Source organism: Lygodium microphyllum, chromosome 5 (assembly GCF_053477565.2).
Source record: "Lygodium microphyllum isolate KBCC chromosome 5, Lygodium_microphyllum_v1.1.10, whole genome shotgun sequence".
NCBI lineage: Eukaryota > Viridiplantae > Streptophyta > Polypodiopsida > Schizaeales > Lygodiaceae > Lygodium > Lygodium microphyllum.
In genome coordinates, this window is record NC_141139.1 from 80,424,646 (window position 1) to 80,438,046 (window position 13,401).

Below are 13,401 nucleotides of genomic sequence, written 5' to 3' on the forward strand. Positions count from 1 at the left end.
TTCAAAACATCCATTGCAAAGGCATTCAGAGCCCTGGTTTCTAGCATATCCATCAGAGAATGCTCCGAGGTAAACTAGGAAGGGTCAACACACATATTAAAGTCACCCATCAGCAAGCCCGATCTACCCAAAGACAAGGAATCATGAAGCTGATTCCAAAAGACCTAATGATGCACTAGGCATTGTGCACATAAAGTCCAACCAGCCACAAAACCTCTCCTTCAAAAACAATTTCCACCACTATAAAGCAGCCATGTACATCGTTTTGATAAGTAACCGCTAAAGTTTCTCATGCACCACCATAAGGACACCCGAGTAGTGCACTGCTTTGCTACCAGCATAAAAAAGACAAAAACCCTGGACAATCCAAAATGCGACCAGCATCATCATGACTTCTATGCTCAAGAGTACACAACACATCCCATTAATTCTCATGCAAAATGCACCACATGTCATGCTACATACTGCAAGAACAAAGCCCATGAACATTCCAAGTGGCAATTTTCAATTATTAAAATCAAAATCACATACAAGGCTGCCCACACCTCGCTTGAACTTTATCAGCCAATGCCTCAAGAATTCCATCATCCATGAAATCTACCAAAACCACAAAAGAATTTTGCCTTGGACGAATATACTTTGAAGTGCAGAGGCCAAATCCATTCATCCGGGCTGAACGAGGGTATCTGTGATCCCACGAGGTGATGAACTTCTACCTGTGCGATCAAAGGCAAGGTGTACTGACCGGTCCTTGAGATGCTCAATAGATACAAGAGCGCCTCCCATTCTACTTGGAGCATGGGGAAAAACATCGAAAGGAGCATTATCAGAAGTGGATGCACCCTTCCTTCACACATATGTGCGCAAGGAGTCTGGGGATTACAATGTTGAACCTGTGATGGCCGGACCTCCACACTTTTGATCTTTTTCGAACGAACCTCTATCTAAGCAAGTGCTGGCTGATCACCTAAGTGCCTAGGTTGTTTACCCTCCATAGCCCTCTGTAGAGGGGTAACATGTCAGTGTCCCCAAGAGGGGTAACATTTCTATTCACTTTGTCCAAACACTCTGACATAAAGTGACTCAACTGCCCACAAGAAAAGCAGTGACCTACAAAGATGCCCCATTTGAGCCAAAAAAGCAATGGATGCATACCAGAGCAGTTTATATGCAGCCAGTTAACCCTCTTACAGCCATTGTCCCACAGCATACATAATTTGTTCCAATTAGTAGCATGCAAGGTTGGTGGCACCAAAACCACGTTGATGGCAGCCATGCCATCCGTCAACAAAGGCCAATATACTGCTGGACAAGCTTCAACCACCACCGAGATGGGATATTCACGCTGAAGTAGACATTGGAAATCTACTAGGGGTCTCCAAGGCACAACATGGACAAAGCGGTTGTGGTAAAACAAAGGCAGCTTTGCCAATAAAGCATCCCGCACCTAAGAAGAATGCAAGAGCACCTTGTAAAAGCCCCTGGGGCCTACAAAGATTTCATCCTCACAATCGGCTTGCATCAAAGAGGGCAGCCAATGATGGATCCGAGCAAGCATTGGAGTTCCGTAAAACAATATATGACACCCTTTTCATAAAAGCCAGAAAGTGAGCGCAGCACAGCCTTAGCATCCATGCTAGTATCCACAACATCCTCCTCAACCTTGTCTGAGGCACTGGAAAGATTTTGGTGAACATAATCACCCAACAGAGTGTTCACAAATTCCAGCAAGTGCTCCCAATCCAACTCTTTGGAGTCCTCAAAGATGGTGGCTGCTTGTGCATAAGAGCAGACAAGAGTATGCACCCAAGTAGAGGCCTCTGCGATTCAGGACGTTTGCCTACTGGCTGGTTATCCAAACAAGGTACCATTTCTCCCCCGTTGCCTAATCGAGACCACTGCTTGCAGAAATGTGCTGGACTGCTGTAGGTCACAACCTGCAAGCACTGCAGGTAAGCCCTCTGCACACAGTCTGCTGAAACCGTGTAGGGTGCTCGATCTGCCCCACCAGGGCTTTGCTCTCTCTCCCTGTAGCTCATGTGGTACTCCCATCAGTTGAAGGAGAAAAGGAGAGTCCTCTCTCTCTCTCTCTCTCTCTCTCTCTCTCTCTCTCTCTCTCTCTCTCTCTCTCTCATTCATGTGTGCACACTTTTTTTTGTGAAACAAGTTGAATATATTATGGTAAGGTACAATGGGTGTTATCTCCAAGACAATATAACACACATCAAAAGCATAGGGAAAATATTGAATACATTTAGTGGCAAATCACACGAAGAGAAAGACAATCAAACAAAATTGTATTCAAGTGACCTTCAAAACATGTATGAGCGGAAAGATCAGTCTCCAAAAACAACATGTTTGCAAGAACACCAAACTACCCATTTGTACCAAATATCTCAACCAATCAAAGTAGTATAAGTAAGATCTCAATCCAACAAGAACAATGCCAAAGAACCAAAAGTACTTCCCAAAAGCACCAATAGGAAAGCAAGGTGTCAAATATGCTAACATACAGTCAAGGAAGCATCAAGAGCCTGGGCACCCTAGAGAACAAGATGTACTATTTCATGTGGTGCCCACCAAAACAAACACAAGTTGATCTCACTGAGCTACTCTTTGTAAGGAAGCCACCCACCAATAAGACCAAGTAAACATCATCGTAGTAACATTGATGATTTAAGAGAAAGTTTGCTTTTCCAAATCTGCCAAAGATGCTTCCACCACCATTTCAATGGTTTATCCATATCCGGTGTAGACAGACACATGTAATTTAGCATTGCTCATTAGAGCATGCTCATGCAGTGGTTGTGGAGGCCAGATTGTTGTTGGAGAGAAAACTTACCTCAAGTTGACTAGCAATTGCTAATTGTCCAAATTTCCTTTTTTTTTTAAATGAGAATTCTTCTTTTCCTGTTTTTCTAACCCACAACTAGCAGATATGAGTGAAAAAAACAAACTGTATATGGCAATGCTGTAATCCATGATGTGCACTCTTATTTGCTTATTTGTATACATATGAAACCACACGCACGCACGCACAAACAAACAAAAACAAAACACCATATTTACAAATCTTTTTCGTTTGCATTCTCTTCTTAGAAAGAGCAGGAATAGGGAAACAACCACAGAGAGAGAGAGAGAGAACCTCTTCCCTTACAACACTTGCATGAAACACGCCCTGTCCCCTTGCAAGTATCACATGGTGGATCTGGTCTCTTTCTCCTCTCTCTCCTAACATTTGACTGCAATAACATGAGATGTTTTCAACAAAAACATAAAAGCAACTAGCATGAATTTGGTTTTAAAGTAAGAAATTCAACTAGTATTCTACAAGCATCACAAAAAATACACAGCATTTTTCCATTCTTCTTTTTGCCCCATCCTATTAATGATCTTATATATAGTTTAAGTCTTGATATTTCAACAAAAATTATCCAAAGATATCCAAAACAGCCAAGTGAGCTGACACTTGTTAACTTCACAGATAGTATATAGTTTTACAGTCTTTTTGAATGCAAACAAGAATTTGCTTTGCATCAATAGCATGCACATGTTCCAACAATTTCGGTGTTGCTATGATCATGCTACTACCCAAACCATATACATGAACACTGTTTAAAGAAAGATCATGTAAAATTACTTCTATATTACATATGGAAACCATAATTATATCGAGTACATGTTCATGGGAAGGCGCAAAGCCTTGGCTACCATCTCATGAGTTATCACTTGATCTTTAGGTTTGATAAGGATATTTTACTTTGAGGACTTTCTCACAACCAGAATGCTGGTATGGAACACCAAACCTTGGGATGCAATTGTGGCTCGTAATGCTGCTGGCCCCGCACTTGAGGGTGAGTGTTTTGCTCTACACCTGGGAGGCCAATTGGATGTCGATATGTTGTCAATATGACTTCTATTGTGTCTTGTGTGCAAGTTAGATCTTGGGACGGCATTTAACCAGTATCAAATCATCAAACCTCTCTCCAGCACACAATGCAATACCACCCAAAAAACCATTGTTTGATCATGGAACTTTGATGGAAAGACCCTAACTAGTTCACCTTCATTTCGAATAGGGCAGTATGAGAAACCACTATTGAGAGGTAAACATTGGAGGCATGTGTTGTAGGTGATGCATACAATGAGATGTGGCTCTTGTCCACTGGTACTCGTTCCCAAGATGATGCACAGGTTCTTGTTTGCGTAAGTCTTTCAAACAAGCATTTGGCGATCAAGGGCCTAGGGATTTGCTACTCCATGGTGTTAGAAATTCAGTCATCCCCTGGATGGGCACAAGCAGTGTACTACTGTACAATTAGCACTCTCGGACACAATTATGCATTTCTTGGATATAGGCTAGACAGTTCCATGCAGCCACTAGGTCATTTCCGAGCAATCGACAGGTCACACAAGCTGTATAGGACACCACGTGGCATGTGCATTTATTGTGCAGCATTTTTATCATTATTTTATTGCTGTGATTTCATTATGCAGCAATCGGCCAGTTTTAACTGGCTGACTTGATCATTTTTATGACTATTGTATTGCCTATTTATAGGCTGGCCAACCTCCCAATCATTCTCACTTGTTTTTCAAGTGGAGAGAGATTCATCCAATGGAGATATACTCAACAGCCCTTGTACAAATCTTCCTTCTTCATTTCAGCATTCATTCAGCAAAGATTTCTGCATTCTACTATCTCTTTCTTTCTCCTTCTCTCCATGTTCATTTTCTTTCAGTCTACTCATACACTTCAGCAGTCGCTGCAATCTAACATGGTATCAAAAGAGCATTGAAGGGCTGGTTGATCATTGGAAGATTTGAAAGGGAGATTTCAGCATGACAAAAGTTTGCATTTTTGGTATTCGAGGGCAAGCAAGAGGGCTGTGCATCGACACAAGGCCAAGAGGAACAAGTGAAGCACGGGAAAGGCACCAAGCTGCTGTTTATTGCAGGTTTTGCTATTCGTAAAGGAGAAAGGCTACATTTTCAGCCTTCTCGTACAGATTTTGCATTTTTATCACCTCCAGCAGCAGCAGTTGAAATAGCTGTGGAACGAGCAAAGGAAGTGTTGGAAACGGAGGAAGAGAGAAAGTGTGTGTGAACACAAGACAATGAGCAAAGTGGGCAGCAATTCCACACTAAAAAGATGGGCACCAATTCCACACTCAAAAGATGCAAGTGCTAGAATGCTAGAATGAAAATACAATAGATCTCAAGTAAGTTACACCTATCACGAGACTCCAAAGAAGGTTGCAAAAGACCCTCAAAGACATCACCAATGTCATGTGTAGTTGGCATCCGAAATTGACAATAGGTCTTAATTAAGTTACAACTATCATGGGACTCCAAAGAAAGTTGCAAAAGACCCTCGAAGGCATCATCAATGTCATGTGTAGCTCGCATCCGAAATTGATCGTGTGAAAATGCAGCATTTTCAACAAATATGGCATCCCAACTAACAAAAAACTTTCTTCGTGCATGGATTATACAAGCGATAGCCCTTGCTCCCCAAACTGTATCCAATAAATATGCATTTTATAGCCTTGTCATCGAGCTTTCCACAAAGCTCTTTCGAAACATGTGCAAAGGCTACGCATCCAAACACCCAAAAGTAGTCAACTTTGGGTTTCTTGCCATGCCAAGCTTCAAACGATGATCGTCTTCAGTGCTTTGGTGGGTGCAAGATTTAATACATGATTCGCATACCGAAAGCTTTCTAGCCAAAACTTATGAGGCAACCCCTTGCTTTTCAACATACAATGAGTCATCTCCAAAAGTGTTCAATTTTTACTTTCAACAAGATTATTTTGTTAAGGTGTTATTCTTACAATGGCTTGATGTGTAATGCCATTGTCAAGCAAATATGTCTCAAAAGCACGAGACATGTACTCCGCCTCCTCTATCTATACAAAGTGTCTACACTTTCAAGTCAATTTCAGTCTCAAGCTTAGCAAGACAATGTTTAAAATGCATAAAGAAGTCAGATTTTGCTTTTAGCCCATCCACCCATGTACACGGAGAGTAGCCATCAATAAAGGTGACAAAAGAAAGATGACTCCTAGGGCCCAAGTGCACATGTCCTCATGGGACCACACACATAAGAGTGAATGAGCTGTATTTTTTCACTATACTTTTTGAAAGCAAACCTATGCATTTTGCCCAAAATACATCCTTCACATACATGAGGAGGTGGGGTCTCCACTGGAGGCAATGTATCTACCATATGACACCTCTGAAGGATTATAGACTACCAAAACTCATATGTCCATAGCGGCCATGCCATAGCTCCGCATTCTACATTGTGGGCAAAAAACTACTAACTATCAAAGTATCACGAGAGTATCTATCATACGTGTCCAACAAAAAGAGACCCTTATACAAGGTGCCAAATAGCCTGAGTGCATAATCCATCTCTCTATCTCTGATAATGCATTTGTCATCCTCAAAGATGACTTGAAAGCCATGCTTATTAAAAGCAAATATAGACAACAAATGCTTTGTAATGCCAGGCACAAATACACATCAAGAAGCATGAAATCAAAACCATATGCAGCAAGAATTGTGACTAAACTAATGCCACATACATCATAACTACTATTGTTCACACATCTAACACGTTTCCCAATAAGGGGGGTGAATGCAAACAGGTAAAGAAACGCTTCCTAGAAGTGGTATGCTTTGATGCCTCGCTGTCAAAATACCATGCGTGCTGCATTTTAACAGTATTCAATGCTAAATCACCCATCAAAAAATTAAAACTGCATGTAAAAAATGCATAGACCTCCACAAAGTTGGCTGTGTTGAGCTAATATAAGTATTAAATGCTAAATTAGCTACTTAAACGGCCCCAAAAATGCTTAATTAATCAAAACCCTAAAATAGTGTGTGGTTTCAGAGAGTTTCAAAACGGTGCACAATACGAGGTCTCAAAACTTTCTATAAATAGACATACTGTCCTCCATTCATTCCAATCTCGTTTTTGCAAGTTTCATGCCATCTAGCTTTGCTTCCCACTGTCAAAATATAACGTACGAGCGAGACAGTAGGGTTTGCGGGGAGGAACACGAAGTGAACTCAGCAAACATGGAGAAGAGAAGAGAAGAGAGAAGAAACTGTGATGAATGGAATGATGAAGATCTGAGTCATGGAGTGAATGTGATACAAGGGAACAAGGGTGCCGTAGTACAAGGAAGATGATGATGACAGCCGCGAATCACGAACCACAATGTCTTTCTGAAGGGGTGTGAGGGTAGTGGAGAAGCTGGAGAGAAGAGGTGACGGACTGAATGAATCAACCGTAAGGAATGAATAAGAGAGTGACCTATAAATAGGCACAGTCAATCTAGGATGGCGCCCCTTTTTGGGGCTGCAAACCCTAAACGCAAAACGCAAAAACGCAAAAACACAAATTGCGGGTGAAGGGTGAAGGGTTTCTCAACACCCCCTCTCAAGCCCAAAAAGGGGAACAAGAGATGAAAAGCCCTAAAAAGAGAAGTGATCTGAGAGAGTTTCAATGGCCTCCCAAAGACCCTAATTTTTGGGGCACCCTTCTACATCTATAAATAGACAACCTGCCCCCATTCAGCCTCATTGCGTCTGTGCAGGTTTCACACTCTTCAGTGCAGATTTCAACCATTAGTCTACGTCCACATGGCTGTCTAGCCTTCGCGACTGCTGCCACCTCTCTCTCCAGCCTTGCAGTGCCCTAGCGTCTTCCTCCAGCTGTCGCCCACAGTCCGGCGCCATTCCTCGTGCTGCATTTGGCCCTGTTCCTCATGGCCAACACCCCGACCCTCATCTACTCTCTACGTTTGCAGCTTCTGGCTGTTGGCGCTAGTAGGCAGCCCACCTCCTCCATCAAGCGACCTCCAGTACCCTGTATTTTGGTCCTCCACTGCCAGGAGACTGCTGATTGATGCTCTCCTCCATTAGGCAACGCTCTATCTGCTGTGTTTGCAGCCTTCTAGGGCCGCCCTCTTCCCTCTACATCCTCTACTGCTTGTGTTTGGTTCTCCAGCAGCCTCTGGTACCATCGTTTTCCAACTCTACTTTCTCACTCCGACTGGTGGTCACAGACTTGGGATCCATCTCCGGTGGACGTCACACTCCGACATTGCTCTGCCCTTGAGCACACTGTGCACTCTTACATTCATTTACAGCATTCATTCACTTCAAAGTTGTGTTCTCACTCTCCCTTCTTCTGTTTGTGTTTGAGTTTCTGTGTTTGAGGTTTAAGTTTTGCATTTAGGATTTGAGTTTTGCTCTCTGTGTCTACATTTGTCTCTTTGTATTTCTGTCGTGGTCGTACACTCTGTGTGTCCTCAGTGCAAACCCTGGCAGTTTTCTTCACATGGTATCAGAGCCGATGCTCTTGTAAAGAGTATCCTGTGGATATTGTGGAGAGCTAGTTTTTGTACGAGGCACATAATACGACTCGTAACCGATTTCCAATGTCCTAGACACCTCCTTCTCCAATTCCTATGATGTCTTATCAGGCTTCTCCATCATTGGACGACTTGAGACAGTATTATGGACTCGGTGAGGAGGACGACACTCCACCTTCACCTTCTTCTTCTACTCCTATTCCAGATTTCACTAACATGACAGAGGAGGACTTTAAGGAGTACTATCGCAACAAATACGGCGATGTTTACACCCCTCCTACCAATTTTGCTACCACATCCGGACCGGTTGGTGAGGCTGGTGACCTCACCGATCATGGAGGACATACGGCATTCGAAACGTCTCGCGATCCATCTTCATCATCTCAACCAGGTCCAATGTCAGGTTTATACAATTCTTTTGTGTTGCATGAATCAAAACCCTCGCCTATTTCTTCTTTTGAGGTACAGGATCCGGATGGCTTTGCGTATGTGAACTTCAATAGAGGGGGCTTATGAAGCAAACGGAATTCAAGTACATCTACAGCTTCTATTTCATTTGAGCATATCACACACACTTCTCAATTCCCTCCCATCCCACCCTCTTCTATATCACACCTTGATCACCTCTCATCATCTTTTCAAAACCTTGGATTACACTCCACATCTAATCACACACCCTACGCATTGGATCTTCCATCTCCGCTCCTAGCACCTTCTCCTTCTCTACCCCATTCTCTACCTCTTTGCACCATGGTACTTTGTTAGGGGGAATGCCACCCTTTAACGCAATGTCTCTCACCTTTCAGCAAATGAGCAAACCCATAACTCCTGGGTCGACTGTGATGGGCATCCCCCTCACTATCCCTAGCTTCACATCTCACATGACCACTCAAACGCAAGGGTTTCCATCCTCTGCTTATGGTGCGTCTTCATACTCTCCTTGGGTTACATCTATGCAGGGATTCCCAACTTCTACTCCCCGTGTTCCCATCCCACCTCCTTGGGTTCCTCATGCGGATACCATGCCCATGCCTAGTCAGCAACCCATCCCTACCTATGGATCCACCTTGCACACTACCCGCATGCCTGGTGAACACTCTGGGGCCCCTTCCCAACACTCCCCCATCCTACTCACACTACACTTTTTCACACTATCCATCTCCGAGCACTACCACTCCTATTGCAATGGCCAAGAATGCCTTCACGGATAAGACACGTTTTAACGGGTCAAATTTCACCACTTGGTCGAATTTTATATAACAAGTGCTTGAGTCTCAAGATCTTTGGAACCTCGTCATTGGTCTAGAGACTATGCCTGACTAGCTAACCTTGACTATATCCGTCAATGGAGAGCCTGCAATGCCACAGCCAATGTTGAGCTAATACAGGGATTACTTCCTGAGTTTCACTCTCATCTACAACACTTCCCGCTTGTATCAGAGCGTTGGAATCACCTTCTCGACCGCTATGCGACTCGTGATTGTACTCGACGCATCAATCTCAACGTTGAGCTTCAAGAGTTCTCTATTAAGAAAGGAGATGATCTCAAAGTCAAGCTAGCTGAATATAGGCAATTTGAAACCAACCTTCCTCCTCGGATAGGGTGGTAAATCCCTGATTACAACTTAATTACAACAGCAAACAATAAATGCAAATCTGAAAATACAAATTTACATACTAATCTTGGACAATGCACACCCGATTGGCCTCAAAATTGGTGACCCTTTCGGTATTTCTTTAGCTTTATTGAAGAAAACGTTGACTTACAATGGGATTCTCTGAAACCCTTTCGGTATTTCAACTCCCCTTGCTGTCCAAAGTGACCAGCAAGTCTTCAATCTATTTTTCCCCTTGGTTCGGACACTCAATTGGCCTTCACCTGCTTTGATAGAGATGGAAAATGCCCCAAATTCCATTATTTGCTGGTCCCTCCACTTAAATAGGCTAAAAACATCTTCAACCTTGTTCAATCCAAGTCTTAGAGCTTCCAATTTCTAGCACAATTCTCAAGGCTGCTGCTAAACCCTAATTTCTACTACATATTAGGGTTCAGAGCAGAGAAATCTGAAATTTTTCAGCCTCCAAGGGTCAAAATGCTGAGATCTTCAGAGCAAGGTTGTGAAATGGCTAGGGGATGAGAGGGAAAGCTGTAGAGAGAGAAAATTCAGAGTTTTGTCGCGAAGAATGACTGAAAATTAATCAAATGCAGCAGCTGCTGCCCTGCCACAACAGCTTGTAGATGCAAAGAACTGAAGAAAATCAGTCATTAACAGCTGCTGCCCTGTCTCAACAGCCTATAGATGCTGCCTTCTGCTGTTAATTGGTCTTCTCTTGCCTTTGGCAGCCTCAAAAGGTCCTCCAATGGCTGCAAATCAAACCAGCAACCCCCCCTCCCTCTCCCTTGAAAGCTGAATTTATAGAAGTGCTTCTGTTCAACCTCTAAGGACGTTTTTCGGTCTTGCATGGGCATTTTGGACAAGTGGCAGCCTTCCCAAAGGGTTTTTCCAGAATTTTTCATAATTAAATATTAATTTTCAATCTTTAAATACTATAAATTAATCTAATAATTATTTCGATGCCCTGAAAAATAATCTGACTGGCCAATAATTAAATTGGCTAGGCAACTTTCATTCCCGAGTGTCTCTATGCCATCTTTGACCATCAGATTGGCATTAGGTACCATTAGACGCCACTTCTCTAGTATCACCAACTGACACTTATGGCCAAATGGATGACCTAGGCCAACAACTGGCACCAAATACCACCAAATACTTGTGCGACATAACTTATAGCAACTTTTGCCTTTGACATCTCATGATTTCTTGGGATCCCGGACTCGTAAATTTACTTTTAACCCCAGTTGCACCTCACATGTACAACATTTGCTTAATCATGTGATTAAGAATTAATCCACATGTTAAGTGAGGTTTCAAAAATACACATCCTCATGACACGGTTACTTGCCGAGTTCGCCACTACTAGCTCTCCAAAGTCATATGACGATCAGGCTACATTCTTTTTTAATAAGCTGCCCGAAAAGTACTTCAATTTCATTCAACACATCATCTCTTAACCTAGATTGCCAACCTTCTACGAGTTTGAGTGTCAGTTCTTGTGTTACGCGAGACTACATGATCAAGTCCACAAGAAATCCTCATCACAGCCTTATTCAATGCAGAGGGGGTTGGTTGCCTCTTCTTCAGGAGGGAAAACCACCAGTGGCAAGAACTCGCAAGATACTAAGGGAAGCCAATCAAAGGGTGACTCCTCTTCCTTAGATAGAACCAAAGAATCTAGACCTATCTGGCAGCAACTCCCTAAGAAAAACCGGTTTTGCACACACTGCCAGAGAGCAAGCCATGTGGATGAGGAGTGTCGCTCCAAGGCCCAAGGTCTTCCACCTAAAAAGCCTCATCAAACCACTGCGACTGCACAGTCCAGTGGGGCTATGCCTTACTTCATCTGCTCCTTCAACCCTAAGAAAAACCAGTTTTGCACACACTGCCAGGGAGCAAGCTATGTCAATGAGGATTGTCACTCCAAGGCCCAAGGTCTTCCACCTAAAAAGCCTCAGCAGACCACTATGACTGCATAGTCCAATGGAGCTAAGCCTTCCGCTCTTGCTTCATCTGCTCCTTCAACACCCACCATTGCTGCTGGACATGTGGCTCGAGTATAGCCTCAGCAGCCCATCTCTTTCACTACCCCTAAGGGATTGGCTGATTGGTCTACAGGTTTCGATCCCATTACACTTCATGCATCCATCTCACCTTTCTCTCCACCTCATCATGCGTTTCCTTAGCGAGCCCTGCTGCTGGACATACACAATGGTGGCCACCTTCTTAGACTAGCATGTCTCTAGGTCGTTTCGGATACCCTAGCTCAATCTAGCATTCATTTTTCACACTCTTAGAGTCGGGTCTATAGGATTCATTGTCCTTAGCTTTTCCATTCTTTTGTCTTCCGCTGCATTTACTCACACACATACACATTCATTGCATTTAGTTTGAGTTAGATTTTCTTTCTGTTATGTTTTGCTTTGGCGCGTCTCACCACCCACCTCTATGTTTGCAAATTCTCATCTCTTTTGCAAGGTTTTGTCTTTCAGTGTAGGGCTAACTTGCAGATTGCTTTGGTCCTACCTGGGCTAGAGACGTGGAGACACACACCGTTCCTTTCATGGTTTCATCATCCTAGGAGTGTTTCTCTTTTTCCAGCATGGCGGTTTTCCCTCGCGAGGCAGATCGTGTCGCATCTCTCTCAATGCTATCATGGTGGTGACTTCTACCTTACTCTTCTAGCAGAAAGCTTCATCCACTTCATCTTCTTTCATTCCTTATGGTTCTCGGCACCATATGAAGACCGACATCAAGCCCCTCTTTCTTCTTCGGCATCTACATCCACGTTGAGAGGGGGTTTCTACCCTTCTTGGTATTCTACAGACTTTAGCACTTTGTCTTCGGCATCGGCTTCTTCCCCCTGTTGTACCTTACGCTTTGCATTGCATGATTTCATCCTCCTTGTACTAGGACACTTGGGCAAGTGAACAATCTCTCCATGAAGGACATTGTCCAAGTGGCACTTGCTACATGAGCATTCTTCAACATGTAGTATACTTTGCATCTCATTGTGCAGAGCACCACTTGAGCGGATCCTAAGCTATTTCCACCAGCAACTGTTGTTACCACACAACCATCCTCCTCCATCACATGAATACCTCATTCCCTATTTTTTCCTCGTCATCGACACCCTTGAGTGGATGGGTTAGCTTGCTCTGTTTTGTGATGTGTTGGGTGTACCCTCCTTATTTCCGTCATCTGGGTCACTATTACTCAATCGGCCGCCTCCCATAAAGTTTACCTCAATTATTCAAAAAAAAAAAAAAACCTCCATGTGATTCCAACCGCCTTTTGTAGGGCTTGTTGGTAGGCCACTGGGCAGCCGACGTGCACCCTTTGTCTGATGCCCTATCCTCTCTGGGGTGACTACTTGGATTCCCTTAGTAAGATAA

The 13,401-nt window shown here is 43.4% G+C and overlaps 1 protein-coding gene across 6 annotated transcripts in view; it reads right to left on the reverse strand.

Annotated features, from left to right (window-relative positions):
• ENA (DnaJ/Hsp40 cysteine-rich domain superfamily protein) overlaps positions 1 to 13,401 on the reverse strand; it is a 74,569-nt gene that overhangs the window by 33,003 nt on the left and 28,165 nt on the right. For 5 of the 6 annotated variants that reach the window (XR_015690888.1, XM_087678047.1, XM_087678048.1 and 2 more), the window contains exon 2: positions 3,146 to 3,242. The exons of the other annotated variant lie outside the window; for it this stretch is intronic. Coding sequence is in view for 4 of the 5 variants with exons in the window: in XM_087678047.1 (XP_087534173.1) it covers positions 3,146 to 3,242 (97 nt within the window). In the remaining variant the exon portion in view is untranslated. The remainder of the gene's footprint in view (positions 1 to 3,145; positions 3,243 to 13,401) is intronic. 6 annotated transcript variants of the gene reach the window in all.